Genomic DNA, 19,323 nt, shown 5'->3' on the forward strand with positions numbered 1-19,323 from the left:
AGTAAACATATTGACTGCAATACAGTAATTGCATTCCAAGAAATAATTGAATATTTGTAACACAGCCTGGCTAAAACAATTATATGTGTTGCACGGTAAACTTCTGCTTTAAATAACGGCATTTAAAGTCACGACTATCAACTCTGGGGATGCAGCAGAATGTGTTGAATTCGGAATACAGAGGCGATTGGAATAGCAACGTAGGCAATAATAATACAGGTGTGCATTTCTAACCATGTTTGCGTAATAACCGCGCTACTAGATTATGCAGTTATAATGAATTTGCGCGCACATCACTTTTAAGACAAACGAGGTTACATACTAAGGAATACATGCTGATAACGGCGGGTTGAAAACCTAGTTATGTAGAATACCGAACCCGCAGCGTGGTATCAGTTGCGTGTGTGTGCGTGTATTATATAATCCCTGCTTGGCTGTTCTTTGTTTTTGGATCTGTGCCTACAGTCGTTCTCACGCGATCTTCGCTGTGCAGTCTGTTGCCAGGCAAACACAGAATGTTTAACACGCTGTTATAAATAGCTCCATCGCTGATTGGCTCTGCGGTGTGTGGGCCGGTCATTTTGTTCTTTATGACGGGTTTTGCGGTTACGTTACGGAAGAGGGAGTAATCGTAGTGCTGCTGTCGTGCTCTGCCCAGTGACGCGCGTTTTCAGTGTTGTGCTGTAGCAAAGACAAGCAGTATACAAAAGACATCAGCTAACGAAATGCTGGGCTGTGGATCAGTTTGTGTAGGTGTTCATTTTACAGATGCAATGCACAGTGGTGTGTGGCACGATCCATAGCACATAATATTTTAATGACGAGCTTTACATCATGAATGATCGGGCAAATACAGGAACACGACACTAATGGTAGTTTCTAGAAATATAGAAAGTTGACTTACGTAAAACAACAGTGCCCATAATTGGAAAATAATATTTTAAACACAGTGGTTCGTAAACAGTTGTGTACTAAGTCACTCGAATAATCTTTTTTGTTCTTGTTGTGCACAGGATCTAGTGAAGAGTCACTTGATGTATGCCGTGAGAGAAGAAGTGGAGGTTTTGAAGGAACAAATAAAGGAGCTGATCGACAGGAACTCGCAGTTGGAGCAGGAAAACAATCTTCTGAAGAATCTGGCCAGCCCGGAGCAGCTAGCTCAGTTTCAGGCGCAGCTCCAGAGCGGCTCCCCGCCGGCCTCTTCACAGCAGCCCGGGACAGCGACACAGCCTGCCCCGCCATCATCACAGAGCTCCGGGCCCTCAGCGTAGCACACCCCGCCGCTTCCACAATGGACTGGACACAATGGGGGTCGAGGAAAAAAAAAAAAAAACACTAAACGCAACGAGGACAATTGCGCCCCAGTTACAGGCATATTGCATTTGCCGTTTGCACATCCTGATTTGAAGGAAAAAATGAAGAAAAAAAAGTATTTTGACTTTAGACAATCGCTTGTAAAAATGGAAGTGATCCAGCGATGGGACGGTGAATACTACGGAACTAATGGATTGGAATGGAAGCACGCGTCATTACAGCGCTTTGTTAAATACGCAGGGATTCCCAGTGCAGCGTCATGTGGATCTCCAGTGATGTACATGTGTTTTGTTTTTACCGTGACTTGGAGATATGCACACAGCTGCTTCTCTGTCATTTACATATATATATATATATATATATATATATATATATATATATATATATATATATATATATATATATATATATATATATATTATATACAGTGTGTCCAAGGCTGTGGCTGACTGGTGCAAGCACTTTCTTGATGGCAAATGTGAAGAACCGTAGAAGGACCAGAGGCAACTGGGGAGCCCCTCTCCCCCATCTGGAATGGGGGAAGGTGTTACAAAAAGGACACCTATCTTTTTACATCACCGTTACGAGTGGAGAAATCTCGAAGAACAAGGTGGTGTAACGAATCTTTCAGTATTTAACTTGAAAACGGTCCTCATACTAGCGTTTCCAAAGCTTCCGGTTTTTTGGTATGTTGACAGCGCTTCTTTTCATGCAGTTAATATGAGGCTGGAGTTCAATGAGGGTTGTTAACCCTAATGTATATTTGTGTATGTAGTGTAAGTACTCTGTAATATAGTAAACTGTAACTATTTAGGTTGTACAGATTGAATCGAGCTGTTTCATTGGCTGATCTGAACACGTTTAGACGGTCTTTTTTATGCTCTATAAGAGGAATGCAGCTTTACACCTGCTTAGTGAATTAAAACGATCACAATCACTTGTGTTTTTTTCCGTTTTCTTGGCTGCATACTATTCTAAAGTAAAACCGTTGTTCACTTAATTATTTGAAGAAAATAAATGCACTGTTGTGAACTATTGCCAGTGAAGCACTCCAGTTGTTGATCAATGCTATTGCTGACATTAAAACCACACTCTGGTATGTGTTTTGGGTTTTGCATATACGTATAGTTTATAGGCTTATGTTTTGTGCATGTTCCTGAAACGAAAACAAACAACAAAAAAATGAAAGTCGTAACATTTAATTCAGTTGCACTTGACTGTTGCACTTCTCAGCCTTCAATAAAAACCTTCCATGTTGTCCAATAAGCAGTTGTCTTGCGGTTTGTAATTTTTATGCACAGATTTAAAATAATGCAGACACATTCATAAATCAGATGTCAATTACAGTTGCATATTTGGTTTTCCACAACATTTCCATTCTAAATGCTAAGCTCAAAAAACAAGTGTGTCATTGTGGACCGAGTACATGTCCCAGTAAACAGGTTTAACTGCATTTTTCATCATTTGCCCCCACAGTACTGTGTGATTTATAGTACAGTACAACTTCTGCTCAACATGAACTCTATACCACCCCGACCAGTCTGAACTTGGGCTGGAGTGCTGAAGCGTGTTCTCTCCCTCGGAGCCCCTCCCACGCCCCGCCTCCTCACGTGGTCCAGTGCGCGGGGGTTCCCCGGTGACGCCTGGCGAACAGGAAATGGCATGGCGCGGGTAACGTTCTTTTGAAGCGCTACAATGCACACTAGAAAGCTTTCATTGTAACGAGAGTATGTTGTTTTAAGAGCTATAGTATAACGGTAAATAAAACATCGCAACCAGTGGCATAACCTTGCAGGGAATCCCCGAAGTTCAGCAGGGGACAGCGTCTGCAACTGAATGCTGGTTGCTAAGGAATCCTGGTACAGGAACACTTCCATGGCGACGCACTAACAAAGTGATTCTATTACAGGGTTGGGCAAGGGGCGCATTTGTAATATACACTTGTAGCTGCATTGCCAGTGCTTACTACAAATGTGTGCTTTTTATTTTAATTTGTGAAAGTGGAAGAATGTATTGCTTTTTTAATATAGATGCATGTCTTTTATTTTGGTAGTTTGTAAGTAACAACTGGTTGTCATGTGTGTGTGTGTGTATGTATGTATGTATGTATGTATGTATGTATGTATGTATTCTTGTTTTTCTTTCTCTGTCTGATTTGGAAATGTGATCCCCAGTTAGTCAAACAAAGAGGTCATGGAGATACAGTGCAGGCACACATATGCAGGGGTGCAGCTCGTTTAGAAAAAGAGCCTACTGTTGCTAAATTATCAAACAGTCATTATCTGTGGTTACTAAGGAATAATAATAAAAACATGTCTACTGGCACCACAATTTAATGTGGCTGTCACTATATGAGGTACCCTGCCAAATTTGCATATCAAACATGAATTAGTTACATAAATGTAATTATTCATAGCCTTTATATATATATATATATATATATATATATATATATATATATATATATATATATATATATATATATAATCCAGGAAAATCACCGGCTCAAGATTTTCATTTTGCTTATACTTTGAGTAGTGGAAGATACAGGACGGGTATGAAACCAGGCCAGATATTTAAGCTCAATGATGAAGATTTGCTGAGATACACCCTTTTTGTAGGGGGGGAGGTGATATGTAGAATGTCAGTAGCCCTATGAATTCTTCTGTACAGATAGCCAGGGAGGAATTCATGCAAAATAAGTACCACCACTTTAGTATTTCTGTGTTGCTAGAGGCCTTAAAATTGAAAAACTGTACAATTGTCAAATTCTTCAGTGATTAAGTGCATGTTCCTGCTAAAGTAGAAGAGGTATCACTTTCTAATTGCTTAGGTGTGCTCATAATTTAACTGCTCTGCTACTGTCTACCTACTTTACTGTCTGATTTAATGACCACACAAAAAGGCTTCAAGATGAAAGTATCGAAAATGGCCCCATCTTTGAAGGGCTGAAACCCCTTGCGGGTCACAAGTTAACAAACTGACCTTTGGTGGACTTATACATGAGGATGTGAAGGACTTGTGGTGAAGTAATTGACTTGGTAATCTGTCTCCTTCACAGTTTAATAAATGTACAAACATGTTTTGGGTTATATTGTACAAACATTCATATGGTTACTGACATTCTAAATATTATTTTTAGGTCCTCAAATCACTCCAAAATGAGATGCATTTCAAGTGTGACTGCACCCCCCCCCACACACACAAGGGGGTGTATCTCAGCAAATCATCATTGAGCTTAAATATTTGGCCTGGTTTCATACCTGACCTGTATCTTCCACTACACACAATATAAGCAAAATGAAAATGTGGAGGTGGTAAGTTCTGGTTGAGTTGACACGGAATGACCCTGTTGTCGAACTGCAGACTTTGCTATGTGCAATCTGCTAAACAAAATCTATCCTTTTGTAATGACTGTGCCAACAACATTTAGAACATTTACAATGTATGTTCCACAACTGAATCTTGCAGCCTTAATCTGGATAGAAACCAACAGGCATGGCTTAAAATACAACAATACTAGTTTTGATGGCACATTTGTGGTCTGCTTTATACTATACTGGTTCTACAGTTACAGTTACACTCCCAGATTCTCATTAAACTCTCGTTTGACTTCATAAGGAAAGGATGTTTGTCGGCAGGGAACAGCACCTTTATTTACAAGCTACACGTTCAGGTGCTTTGTGTCAGGTATTACATCAGTAATGTTTTCATATGTTTTTTATTTATTTTGTACTACTTACACACCCTAAAAACTCCTGTTGTGTTTATTACATAACTGGATGAAGTATATTTATAATAAAATAGTGTTTTTAAGGGATAATGTTGCCTTTCAGATTTCAGTCAGCAGTTAATCACAGCTCCCAATACTCTAATGAAGTAAAAAAAATATGCCACCTCAAAAAGCTGTTCCTGTTTTTATAATCCAATGCAGTGATCAGTCTTTTTAAAAGCCCCACCCAAATGACCATTCAATATCTCTTTGTATAAAACAGACATCAGTAAAACCATGTCTTTAAAACACCTCAGCCAGGAGTATTAAACACATGTATTTGTAAAATGTACTCTATAGATCATACACACATAATAGTAGAAATGAATTATGGTACATATTGTTGAGCAATTACATTTTCAAACACATACATTAGTCAGGTGAAACAAACACAGACAGCACTGCTACAGCCAACCAATATGGTTAAACCACAGAGTCCGTATAAAAGCAAGGCGACCCCGTTAACGAGGACATTTCAAACATGTATGTACCACGATGTCATGTAAAAAGGTTTTCTGGACTGCACTCGAGGACTGAATGTGCAGGCAAGATTTGTTTTGTTGTTGTTTGTTTTCCATTAATTGTGCAGCTCCAAAATTGTATCTGGTGCACAAAACTGTAGAGTGAAGAAAGGGTCCACAGAAACTGCAGGTCCTCACATGCCCATTCTGATACTCTGTATTATCTGAAAGATAGCTGCAATAGAAAGAACAGAAGCAGGTCCGAGTGACATCGTTCAATACAATTTACTGGGCTGCACAACATTCCCAGCAGTATATGCACCTTTTTTTTTTTATAACGCTTTCAGTTACCGTGCACACAGCATATTATATAGATGTTACTAGGGAAAATACAATGCCTTTTAGGCCATTATAGGATGAATACCCACTGAATTATGTCATGAATCATAAGTGGGCAAAGGAATCTATTCCAATTATATAGGAGTACAGATTTAGTCCATGAGGGTGACTAAGGTTCACTGTTGGGAATGTGGCAGTTGCTGTGTACTCAATGCACCTTAACATAACATGAGCATGTACATGTGACACAAGGTAACTGCAGTGGAGCTGGCTGTCTTTTGGACATGTTTGAATGTATATTAATAAGGTATATAAAAATGCAACACTTTGCAAGTAACCAGGTAAGCTTTCAGTTACAGGACACATGCTTGTACAATATCGTGTGGCACCATAACTTTGCCATTAATACATTAAAACGACATTGAACTTAATGATAACATTTTTAATTACTATAATAATAAATAGTATAGCAGTAATTACTAGGTAGGTACCTAATGATTACCCTATTACTAGGATTACTCATGTAATGTGTGCCCTGTAAGTGTTAGATAAAGATGAGACTGAGGCACAAAGAGATCCAATGACATGGACTCAGCTAGGAACCTTTTGTTTAACATTTGCGCTTGTGAATTTAGCATTAATAAGAGAGAAAGGGATCCTGAGCTCTGGCTGTATCCTGCCATGGTATGGGCTGAACTGTATTTGCACAGCAAGCGATGCCCAGGTCCCGATCCTAACTACCCCTGTCATTCAGCCCTGGGCCACTCCAAAGAAAACGCTGCAGCTGTGCTGAATTGCATGGCAGTTTTGTGATGATGTCTGCTGCCCACAGAGGACTAAGCCACATTGAAAGCCAAGCTCCACAGAGGTGAAAGGCTGGCACTGCACACATAGCATCCATGAGAAAAGCACAAGAGAGTGGCACCCTCCAAAATAATAACACTGTTAAACAGATGTTAGGCTTTAGGGTTGGATAGAGAGTGATGCCAGGCTTCAGTGTCTCCATTGTTAACAAATGAATGAAGACCAACTATAAAGAACAGCAGATTGGTCATTCTGAACAAGGAGCAGCGAGGCCTGTCAGGCACTGTATTACGGATGTGGACATTATCTGGAGTTATTTATGTATTTATTATACTGTATTTAAAATACAGTCATTTAAATGGGTCGACTTTATTCTGTTTTTCTTTTTTAAGGTAATTCAATGTTTATAATAAAATCTGATTTCTTTTAACCACTCTGCTGTGTTGTCACCATGGTTCCTAAAAAACATTTGTGTTCTGGTATACAATTTCTCAGATCTAAATCTGAAACTGCATAAAAAGTAATACAATTTCATGCAATATTATACAACTGAATTCCCATTACTTAAGAACATCAGCCGTTATGTGAATTCTCAATAACCCCGATTACAGCACTCCCCCTTTATAAGGATGTCCCTACTGCTGCTGAACCGGTTAAAATGCAGCATTGCTGTGGCTCCCATTTTATCTGTAATGCCATTCCACTAGCACTTCCAAACTCGCTATAAGACAAATAACATGGTCTCCCCGATTTAGCTGCATAAAGGGGGTGCACTGTATGATTTTATTATTTTCAAGACTTACTTCTGTAAAGTAAGATTGAATTAGTAATCCAAAGAATATGGTTTGATGTGATAACAAGGGTTGAGGGTGTTAGTGGCTTCTAGACTCATGACTTCTGAATGGTCCCACTGGGTCCTATAAAGCACAGCCCATTGATTGGAAATCTTTCTTTCGTATCTCTTGTGTAATCCAGTTCCCACACTTGGTCTGCCCAGGTGAGCGTGACTTTCGGTTTTTATAAAAGTTATTTTTAAAGGCAACCGCAGCCAAACGGGATCCAGATCTGGCCAGTGGTAAGACATAGCCCCAAATACAGAGCAATATATACATTTTAAATGTCTTCCTTATGCAGTGAGCGGCGAGGATAAGCTTTCCAGTGGCACGGTATATAGGCTGTGATATATATGATATATTAAATCAAAGCCTTGGACAATGTTAACATGATTTACCCACTTACCAACCACAGGCAATTGACTTGACGCCTCTTTTTACCCACCGAAACAACTGCTGTTACCAAGCTACTGACACCTGGGCAGAGCTCAATCTGGGAAGTCATTCCTCATTAATCTCAGGTAAGCGCAAAGCACAATGCAACGCTCCCTGTGGGTCCCCAGGTAAAACCAATAAATCAGGGCAAACAGGATTGGAGCCACACTGACATTACTCTCCCTACACCCCTACACTCGCCAGTGCTTTTACTAGGTAAGCCAGGGAAATAAGGGGCATAAACTCATATAGACAAGAAGAACGGAGTGAAAATCACAATCAGATTCTGTTTTTGATGTAACCCTATTATTTAACTGATAGATGCCAGACTATCTCAGTCTTCAATTTCTTATATAAATATGAGCAGACAGTCAGCTCTTTATCCTATCAGAAACAGAGGCCTCCACAGTAGTGCAGTGCTGCATTGGGGTTTGTATAGCAAAGACAATATTCAATGTACAGTCCCCCTGGGCATCCTTGAAAAAGTTCAATCGAATTTGGGCATGCTGTCCCCAAGATACAGCCTTTACAGCTTAGCCAATCAGGTGTCAGTGCCTTCACAAGCTCAATCAAGGAAATTGGAGGCCAGAACCAGCCAATGAGAACACAACTGGAAAAGCTGTTCCCAACATGCAAGTGCAGACTGGGCCTTTGCGTCATTGCTCAGTAATACATTGTGGAGATAATGTATAAGGTATCTAAAACAACATAAGATACAGGCTCGTTCTCCTTGCTGTTTAAGAAAGAAAACCTTTGGGGAAGAAAACAATGGAAACGACAAATGCTGCCCTAACAGTCAGGTGCCATTTTTTGGTCTCACTACTAATGAACAAATGCTTTACACACATTAATCCACAGACATTGAAAAAGTATTTTTACCTGATCCGCATACAACAAATACGAAAAGTGCCAAAAGCCAGGGTCCCACTGGATATTTCTCTTCTTGTGGTCTCTGCAATAAACCAGCACATGTACATAAGTACCATACATATCCTCCACAGGTTATTAAAGAACAACCTTATGAGGGATGCCTAACACTGTGGTGTGATCTTCAGCTATGAGGGGAATGTTACCAAACAAATACCCATGCAAAGTCTGATCGGATTCAAACGAAGGTTCCTACACAAACAGAATGGAGAACCCCAATGTGTTCTGGTCACAATGTGTATACTGCATGACTGCACAATGCATGTTACTCAACACAGGAAACGGGGGGGGGGGGGGGGGGGGGGATCTATTTCAACGAATGAAAGGACCTTTCTTGAAAGAAGGATGGAAGAAAAAGGTGCAGAGTGATAGATTGCAAGAGCAAAACAATACTGTACCAGCCTATAATATACAGCCCCCACCAGATCAGCACCAAGGAAAGCAAATCTAAGATAGGGTGAAGGGTTTACCTTGTCTCCTAAAGCACTTGAAATCTCTGGACTGGGAGAATATTTAACCCGAAGAATCGTAGCATTGTCTAAACACAGGGAGGGGGGTATTCCCTCTCAGTGTATTGACACAGCGCCCAAAATGATAATGCACTTATATAGATTGTGGTTTAAAAAACTGACTGAAATCGCAAAGGGTTAGCTTGAATTGAGACATGTACCCATCTACAATGACATGATGTTAGCAAGCAAAACACGATTGCATTTTCTGTGGCGTAAGTACATTCTTAATTCATTAAACAGGGTGTTCACGCTACACTATTCGTTTTAACAGGCAATTCTGCTGATTAACAAAAAATAAAAAAAAAGATCTTAAGCTCTTGCAATGAATTCCTTGCACGTTAGACACCAGCTCCGCGAGACAGTCGTTCATTGAATGGACCTGTTTCTTACCAGGGTCTTTGCAACGTTTCCCCTCTGTGTGATGTTTTTGCTGTGTTTCTCATTTGCCATTCGGATTCTCTGTTTTGCTACCATCTTCTGAATAATTTCCGTAATCAATCTGGTCCAATATCGAAGTTATTTTATTGAAAAGATTATGAATGGTGCCAAGACCGCTATCCTTCAGCACCTGCAAGGCGAACACGTAACACGAAATGGACGGAAGTGCGTTCCCTCACCCAGCGTCAATTACCAATACGCATTTTCCAGCATTTTAAAAAGAATACCCAGCACTCCAGAGCAAGTGTCATTGCACAGCCCTGACTCACTTATGGTTGTTCAATTAGGAATTAAAAAGCCCAGTGTAGTCATGGTATTTATATTAATGCAGAGGAACTACTACTGTACAGACCAAAGCCAAGGTGACGTTTCATGGTTGCTATGTGTAACAAATGCGAAACTGCCTTGAATCTAAGGAGGAGGTTTAGCAACGACACATGCTTTCACTGAACTCAACTGAATTTGCAGAGCTCATGCATACACAATGTGCACATAAATCACCAAAACTGATTGAGAAATTTGCCTTAGAAACATTTCTGAAGGGCTGCAGATTAAACCCATCTGGAAGGATAATTAGGTCACTCCAGACATACATGTAAGTGTACTACTTTGCTGAATCGTGCGTCACAAGTACTCTAATCACTTCTTATACCTGGCTGAGAATGCTTCAGACATTATTACAGGCTTTTATGTGGAATAATTATATGTTTGAGTAGTGCGAATTGAAAGCAATGAACACAAATATATATATGTTTTTTTGAATGGGACTGAATCACAGCAGACCATTCAAACTGTCCTGCCTTCATGAACCCATGTGGAAGAAATAGGAGACAGCCTTGAGGCCACACCCTAACAGCGACCTCACTTTCTGATATTCTCCTGCACACAGACTTCCCACAACCAAAATGATGTGACAGGATGAACACAATCGATAATGGATTTGATAAAATGACAAGACAAGCAAATTCAATAGCAGTTGAAGGTGTAATGTGTGAGCAATTTCACGTCACCTCTTTGAAGGTGTTATTTTGAACGGAATTGTTCGGTTCTGTTATTCAACATGCATTCCACAACCCTGACTTGCTAAACTATAGAAATACCTACTGAACCAGTGTCAACTGGAATAAATGAGTAGGGAACCCCAGCGTTTCCATAACATAGCAAGCCATTAGATAGGAGTGGCTGAGCTCAGGTATTTAGGTTTGCCGGGCTAAGAATGTAATTTCCAAACAACGCATTACATTTCAACACATGACATGCAGGTACAGAGACTCACGATAAAAGGTAGTAAAACACACAGCTAAACACAAGACAATTGCAAAATAGAAAAGTTGCATAAAAAGGTATGCTTAGACTACCTGCTCAATCTAGATACACGCTTCTTTAAAATCAAAGGCTGTGTGATTGCCAATTAAAAAAAAAAAAGTGGAAACTTATACAGTACTTAAAGTACAATGTATACAATATTAAAATATAACATATTACTATGGTGTTTTCTACACATACTATTGTTATATTAAAGAAGGGTTCAGACTTGGCTGTGACTTGGCTGTGACCAGTCTGGATTTGTACTAAAAAGTACCATACTCTAGTTCATCTCCACAGTCACATCATTTACATTGTGTCTTTGTAATGTCCATCCTCACGAATTAGTACAAATTAAAACCTCAAGCAGCGTGGATCGGGACTATACAGGAAATTAAATAAATAAGCATGGGCAGGTATCTGCTCTCAGTACTGTTACTGTCTTCAACTCACCTTCACAAACCACTTTGGAGCTCCTTCCATTTTTCACTCACACAGTAATTCAGTTGTAGAGTGACCATAAACTGTATTTACCATCTGATTAGTAAGCCACCATAGCAACTAGTATCATTAATTGTGCTGTTGCATCATGATACCACAGTGACCTTTGATGACCTTCTAATCAAGCCACACCCATGCCAGCATGCACACTGAGGCTCATTCCTGTGTGGAACTCTGCAGTTTCATGCTGTACTTGGTGAAAGCGTGTTCCAGCAGAGTGGTGAGATTTATGATGCACAGTTTAAAGGGTATTTGATGGTGGGCAGAAATTTTGCAGAAGGCTGAAGATGAATGGTAGACTGGGTGGAGCTGGTCTTGTGATGTGTGTGTAGGATGCGTGAGTGCTGTTTGCACTGCCATTGTAACCTTGTTTCTGATCTTAGTGTTAGTGTACTATTATGTGCACAATTGGTCGCCTCATTGTGGTTTTATTTCATGCTTGGCCAATTAGGATTCAAACACCTGTAACTATTAAGGATAATACACATGATACATTTAACATCCCACAATTTATAATGTCCCCTTCAGTCACTGTGTATTTAATTGTAGCATGTTAAGTTTTCTATTGTCACTGAAGGGGATATAGTCACTTATATATATATTGTAATGTAATGTATTGTAACTTCCTTTTTTTTAACTGTCTGATAATTATTTATTTCAATGCACCGCTTAGGTTACACTTAAAAGAGAAACCATTTCTGGTGACGCAATTCCTTTACCCCTTCACTGTTCCTCTCAAAGGGACTTGATAGATTTGTTTCATTCGAAGGCCATACTTCTTGACAATTTGGTCGATGGTCAACAAGCTCACATTGTGTATTCACAATGTAGACAAGTACTCCTCTTCATTGATGTTGTCCTGGATCTCTCTCATGTCTAGTAAGGCCATCTCTTGGGGGAGCTCTTCCTTTTATATAGACTGTCCTAAAAGATGGCCAAATGGATACATGATTTGCATATGATTTTTAAAAATGTTATTAACTAATGCTGGGCTGATTGAGTTTCCAGGGGAGGAGCATGTGTACAAATACATGAGTGTGGATTGTTGGCAATGGTACAGTGCCTTGCGAAAGTATTCGGCCCCCTTGAACTTTGCGACCTTTTGCCACTTTTCAGGCTTCAAACATAAAGATATGAAACTGTAATTTTTTGTGAAGAATCAACAACAAGTGGGACACAATCATGAAGTGGAACGAAATTTATTGGATATTTCAAACTTTTTTAACAAATAAAAAACTGAAAAATTGGGCGTGCAAAATTATTCAGCCCCCTTAAGTTAATACTTTGTAGCGCCACCTTTTGCTGCGATTACAGCTGTAAGTCGTTTGGGGTATGTCTCTATCAGTTTTGCACATCGAGAGACTGAAATTTTTGCCCATTCCTCCTTGCAAAACAGCTCGAGCTCAGTGAGGTTGGATGGAGAGCATTTGTGAACAGCAGTTTTCAGTTCTTTCCACAGATTCTCGATTGGATTCAAGTCTGGACTTTGACTTGGCCATTCTAACACCTGGATATGTTTATTTGTGAACCATTCCATTGTAGATTTTGCTTTATGTTTTGGATCATTGTCTTGTTGGAAGACAAATCTCCGTCCCAGTCTCAGGTCTTTTGCAGACTCCATCAGGTTTTCTTCCAGAATGGTCCTGTATTTGGCTCCATCCATCTTCCCATCAATTTTAACCATCTTCCCTGTCCCTGCTGAAGAAAAGCAGGCCCAAACCATGATGCTGCCACCACCATGTTTGACAGTAGGGATGGTGTGTTCAGGGTGATGAGCTGTGTTGCTTTTACGCCAAACATAACGTTTTGCATTGTTGCCAAAAAGTTCGATTTTGGTTTCATCTGACCAGAGCACCTTCTTCCACATGTTTGGTGTGTCTCCCAGGTGGCTTGTGGCAAACTGTAAACAACACTTTTTATGGATATCTTTAAGAAATGGCTTTCTTCTTGCCACTCTTCCATAAAGGCCAGATTTGTGCAGTATACGACTGATTGTTGTCCTATGGACAGAGTCTCCCACCTCAGCTGTAGATCTCTGCAGTTCATCCAGAGTGATCATGGGCCTCTTGGCTGCATCTCTGATCAGTCTTCTCCTTGTATGAGCTGAAAGTTTAGAGGGACGGCCAGGTCTTGGTAGATTTGCAGTGGTCTGATACTCCTTCCATTTCAATATTATCGCTTGCACAGTGCTCCTTGGGATGTTTAAAGCTTGGGAAATCTTTTTGTATCCAAATCCGGTTTTAAACTTCTCCACAACAGTATCTCGGACCTGCCTGGTGTGTTCCTTGTTCTTCATGATGCTCTCTGCGCTTTAAACGGACCTCTGAGACTATCACAGTGCAGGTGCATTTATACGGAGACTTGATTACACACAGGTGGATTCTATTTATCATCATTAGTCATTTAGGTCAACATTGGATCATTCAGAGATCCTCACTGAACTTCTGGAGAGAGTTTGCTGCACTGAAAGTAAAGGGGCTGAATAATTTTGCACGCCCAATTTTTCAGTTTTTTATTTGTTAAAAAAGTTTGAAATATCCAATAAATTTCGTTCCACTTCATGATTGTGTCCCACTTGTTGTTGATTCTTCACAAAAAATTACAGTTTCATATCTTTATGTTTGAAGCCTGAAATGTGGCAAAAGGTCGCAAAGTTCAAGGGGGCCGAATACTTTCGCAAGGCACTGTACTTTTATACAAGATACCTGCATACTGAGGAGGAATCATAGGTGCTTTAGGAATGAAATTGTCTTCACAGAATTAGAGGGCGTGTTAAAAGTTTTGCTGTGTGTGTGTTTACAAGTGCAATGTGTAATCAGTTTTGCAAATGTGTTAGCCGTTTAGATATTTATCTTACAGGTTTTAGTATTTGTGTCAATGGTTTTGGTTTTTGTATTTTACTATTTGAGGAAAACTGCATGAAAAGATTTTCCTGGCAAGCAACTTAAAACAATCTGACTGTGTAGCACTTTAAAATGTACTGAACGAGCTTGAAAAGGGTAAATATTGCAAATAAATTTCATTAATAATGTAATTGGATGAATTTTATTGGAGCATGACTAAGAAGGTTTTAGATTTGTCTCTTTGTCGTTGTGTAACCCTTTCTACTGTCTGTGGAGAAGCGTCTGTGTTTCTGAGGCAGAAATCATTCAGTGAATCACTAATGCTGCTTTTTACAACAACGCCTTTTAGGCTGCATCTTCTGCTTATGTAAAAAAGACCATTTTTGTCGTTACCGTGTCAATGCAGTTCCTCTGCCCTCGATACACTCATTGTTAGTGATGTCATTTTTGTCGTTACCGTGCCGATGCAGTTCCTCTGCCCTCGATACACTCATTGTTAGTGATGTCATTTTTGTCGTTACCGTGCCGATGCAGTTCCTCTGCCCTCGATACACTCATTGTTAGTGATGTCATTTTTGTCGTTACCGTGCCGATGCAGTTCCTCTGCACTCGATACACTCATTGTTAGTGATGTCATTTTTGTCGTTACCGTGCCGATGCAGTTCCTCTGCCCTCGATACACTCATTGTTAGTGATGTCATTTTTGTCGTTACCGTACCGATGCAGTTCCTCTGCCCTCGATACACTCATTGTTAGTGATGTCATTTTTGTCGTTACCGTGCCGATGCAGTTCCTCTGCCCTCGATACACTCATTGTTAGTGATGTCATTTTTGTCATTACCGTGCCGATGCAGTTCCTCTGCACTCAATACACTCATTGTTAGTGATGTCATTTTTGTCGTTGCCGTGTCGATGCAGTCCCTCTGCCCTCGATACACTCATTGTTAGTGATGTCATTTTTGTTGTTGCCGTGTCGATGCAGTTCCTCTGCCCTCGATACACTCATTGTTAGTGATGTCATTTTTCCATGTCAGCTGAACTACATTCCAAAGAGCCTCCTGTCTCCAGCGAGCTTTGCATAATGGGATGAACAGGTTCTCCCTGGAAAGATGCAATTCACCTCAAGGCCTATTAAATATTACACCCTTTTTCTGTTTTATACCTTTATTTTCTCCTGTAAAATGTTAACCCACATTAAATGTCTAAAAGAACAGAATACTGAGCATTTTATTTGTGAAATATATTTCATAATCCTCCCTTCAAGCTAATAAGCTTATCCTTGCAATGTTATCAACAAAGGTCTTGAATCAGTGATACAAATGGTAACATTGACACAGTAATTAGAGACACTTCATGTAAAGTGTTACCCAACGTATGAAGTCACTTTGAGTATTTCTAAATTCAGCACTGTTGATGTTTAATCGTCACAGATGATACATCAGAAACAACGCTGCTAATTTAACATTTTTTTTAATTTTGCTGTCTCCTTGTGGCTGTGCTTTAAGACACTTGACCTCTGACCTTAACCAGTCCCTGTATATATAGTGTAGTTGGTTTGAAATAATGTACCAGCAGAAGAAGTCCACAAGACATTGCTTGTTACAATGGCTACCAGCTGTCTTTGATGAGAGACAGCCTGCAGTACACACCTACTGTACAGAGGCACTATAGATCTAGCCATAGAATGGGGCATGCTTTGTACTACTGGAGGTTTTTTGACATATATTTCAAGCGTTCCATTCAAGTGCTCTGCATAGTGTGACACATTTAGTAACCTCTAGTACTCAAAACTTCTCCTCTGATCCCGACTGCTCAGGATCCCTCCAGCCACTGTTGGCCCCATTAGCCTCCTTCTCATAGTTTGGTCCCATTGCTTCAAAGCACACACAAGTTCATGCCGCTAATTTACCCATTTATCTTACAAATGTCCCAAGAAATGCTTGTGATAAACAATCTAGTTTTCAAAACCAATAACATGGACTTTGCAAAGCACAGATTCCACACAGAGATTTCCATAAATGGCAAAAGTATTCCTCCATGGCCTTGAGAATGATCTGAATTTGACCTTGTGTTTTGAAATGTTCTGCCAAGAAAATAAGAAAATGCTGTTCTCCTCTCTCTCCTCTCTCTCCTCTCTCCCTCTCCCCCCCCCCCCCCTCTGGTATGCATGGAGTTTGGTGCATGCACTCGATGATTATTAATCCCTTTTCTATTCACAGGCCCCATGCTTCATGAGATTTTAGGACTTATTTAATAAATGTATAAACTCTTCTCATGTCAATTCATCTTCATACGTCTGTAACAGGCAGTGCTGTACAAACTCCCAAGAAACCTTAAGAAACAGTCGGTGAGCTGGCGCTGGAGCCAGAAGGAGTTTCTAATTGTGTTCTGGTGACTGCATACGAAATGGAAAATCCAAACCGCATCCTGAGCAAATGTTTGTTTTGTTTGTTTGTTTGTTTGTTTTGATGGAAGTGGAAAAAGACAAACAAGCGAAAGGAATTGTTCCATTCTCTCAGCAGTTCCATTCTATAAATAGAATCATTTTTTTTATGAATAGTCTTTATGTGGCTTTGAGGCTGGCGCAAAAATAATATCAGCTTGCTGTGTTCTTTGTAGCAGTAATTAATTATTTTCCTCTTCAACAAGTGGGACAGTACACTCTGAAAAATGACTAGATATAGTCAAAATGACATTCACAGAATGCTTATCTGAAAAAGCTAAACAAAAACGAAAACAAAAAAACTACCTCATTAGGTTAATCTTATGTGGATTAACAACTATCTCTTCAGATGTAAAATTAAAAAACGAAATGCAGTTTTTTCAAATCTAGTCCTGAGTATGTTTTACTACAAGAAAATAATTCTTAATTCGGAATGTGCATGCATTTACCACGGCAAGGAGCTTGAAAGACACACACATTTAGAAACCAGCTAGATTAATATATTTGCCTTTGCTGCTGGACCTGGTTTCCTGTCGGTACTGAGATGAGATGCATTTCAGCAAGTGAATGCCTTGCAGTGTGAAAACAGATTGAAGGGAATCTGGCCTGAATTCATTATTTTAATTTGAATATTTATGCAGAGTTTGAAGCAACAGCAAGCTTATGCTGTAGTTACTCCATTGACAATGTAACGCATGTTAAGTAATCTGGAATTTGATGTGCATCCAGTAGACAAGAAATATAACTGTAAGACGTGTGCTGATACTGGTGTTTTGTAATTGCCTTTAAGAAGTAAATGTCGGCAGGTGTTAAATAAATCAAAACACACCTACTTATTAATGTGTTGCTTTCAAAACAAGAATAGCTGCCCTTCTTTCACCTTTACAATGGAGTACCAATCAGCAATTTTATTGCCATACTGCCGCATCAAGGCCGTAAACTGACAACGCAAATGTGAACTTGTATTCAACCGAACTCTGGGAAATGTATTTCTTTGCTGAGTTTAATCACAGATAACACCTTGCCCAGAACTACAATCCCACAATTCACTGCAGAGGAAACGAAGTAAAATAAAAAACAATAAAAAAAACATATCAAAAGGATAAAAGAAAGGTTAGACAAAACATGGCTTATAAAATTTAAATGAGTTTTAGTTCATTTGACCACGGCAGGTTCTCTATTGAATAACGTTGTCAGCTTGTTATTGATTGATACTTAATAACTGTGTAAGCAAGGGAAACCGAGTGTTGTAATGAGGGACCCCTAATAACTATAGCATTGAAGTGTTGTAATGAGGGACCTCTAATAACTATAGCATTGAAGTGTTGTAATTAGGGACCCCTAATAACTATAGCATTGAAGTGTTGTAATGAGGGACCTCTTATAACTATAGCATTGAAGTGTTGTAATGAGGGACCTCTAATAACTATAGCATTGAAGTGTTGTAATTAGGGACCCCTAATAACTATAGCATTAAAGTGTTGTAATGAGGGACCTCTAATAACTATAGCATTGAAGTGTTGTAATTAGGGACCCCTAATAACTATAGCATTGAAGTGTTGTAATGATGGGAACATGAATCATTCTGGACTGGGAGTCACAATGTCCAGAGGTCCACCATATGATACCAGTTGTCCCCTTACATATGGTAGCAGCAATGGGATGCCATACCTCATCTAGGATGCACGCTGAATAATTGTGGAAAGTTTTCCTCTTGTTGGTATGTGTTGGGATTAGGAGTCATTAGGGGAGGGTAACTAGTTTTGAATCCCGGATGTTCAGATCCTGGGTTGTTTTAGAAAACAATGCAGAGTCATTGTATTTATCTTGCTCTTAATTGTATAATTACTTGTACTGTGATTCTTGAAATGTATTTGTTTACGACTGTAAGTCGCCCTGGATAAGGGCGTCTGCTAAGAAATAAATAATAAAAATAATAATAATAATAATAAATATGTCTCAATATGCCTCATTGTAGTAGAAAGGGAAAGACTAATGCTGAGCATTGCCAGCTGGCATTGTGCCCTAGTTACAACTAATCTGTGTGGCGTAGTGGTTAGGGCTCTGGACTCTTGACTGGAGGGTTTAATCCCAGGTGGGTGACGCTGCTGCTGTACCCTTGAGCAAGGTACTTTACCTAGATTGCGCCAGAAAAACCTAACTGTATAAATGGGTAATTGTATGTAAAAAATAATGTAATTGTATGTAAAAATAATGTGTTATCTTGTAATAATTGTAAGTCGCCCTGGATAAGGGCTTCTGCTAAGAAATAAATAATAATAATCTGATTCTGTTTTTAAACGTCTGTCAACATAGAGAGGCAGTGTATCGAATCAGCTCCATAGAGAGGCAGTGTATCAAGTCAGCTCCATAGAGAGGCAGTGTATCAAGTCAGC

At 39.6% G+C, this 19,323-nt stretch overlaps 2 protein-coding genes across 5 annotated transcripts in view; one reads left to right on the forward strand and one right to left on the reverse strand.

Annotated features, from left to right (window-relative positions):
• The window catches only part of LOC117405561 (TSC22 domain family protein 1), a 63,380-nt gene extending 60,008 nt beyond the window's left edge, over positions 1–3,372 (forward strand). For 2 of the 4 annotated variants that reach the window (XM_059030308.1, XM_034008719.3), the window contains exon 3: positions 1,014–2,580. In XM_059030308.1, coding sequence (XP_058886291.1) covers positions 1,014–1,271 — 258 coding nt within the window. In that variant the 3' untranslated portion in view covers positions 1,272–2,580. Of the gene's footprint in view, positions 1–21; positions 750–1,013 lie in introns of those variants that run through there. The other 2 variants (XM_034008720.3, XM_034008718.3) reach the window with 2 other exon arrangements.
• A 1,978-nt stretch (positions 3,373–5,350) lies between these two features.
• On the reverse strand, positions 5,351–10,143 carry LOC117405560 (stress-associated endoplasmic reticulum protein 2). The gene is made up of 3 exons (XM_034008717.2): positions 9,788–10,143; positions 8,838–8,910; positions 5,351–5,782 (listed from the first exon to the last, which is right to left on the reverse strand). The coding sequence occupies exons 1-3, from the start codon at positions 9,869–9,871 to the stop codon at positions 5,742–5,744; spliced, it is 198 nt and encodes a 65-aa protein (XP_033864608.1). The 5' UTR covers positions 9,872–10,143; the 3' UTR covers positions 5,351–5,741.
• Between the last annotated feature and the right edge of the window lie 9,180 nt (positions 10,144–19,323).

This window comes from Acipenser ruthenus, chromosome 9, assembly GCF_902713425.1.
Source record: "Acipenser ruthenus chromosome 9, fAciRut3.2 maternal haplotype, whole genome shotgun sequence".
NCBI lineage: Eukaryota > Metazoa > Chordata > Actinopteri > Acipenseriformes > Acipenseridae > Acipenser > Acipenser ruthenus.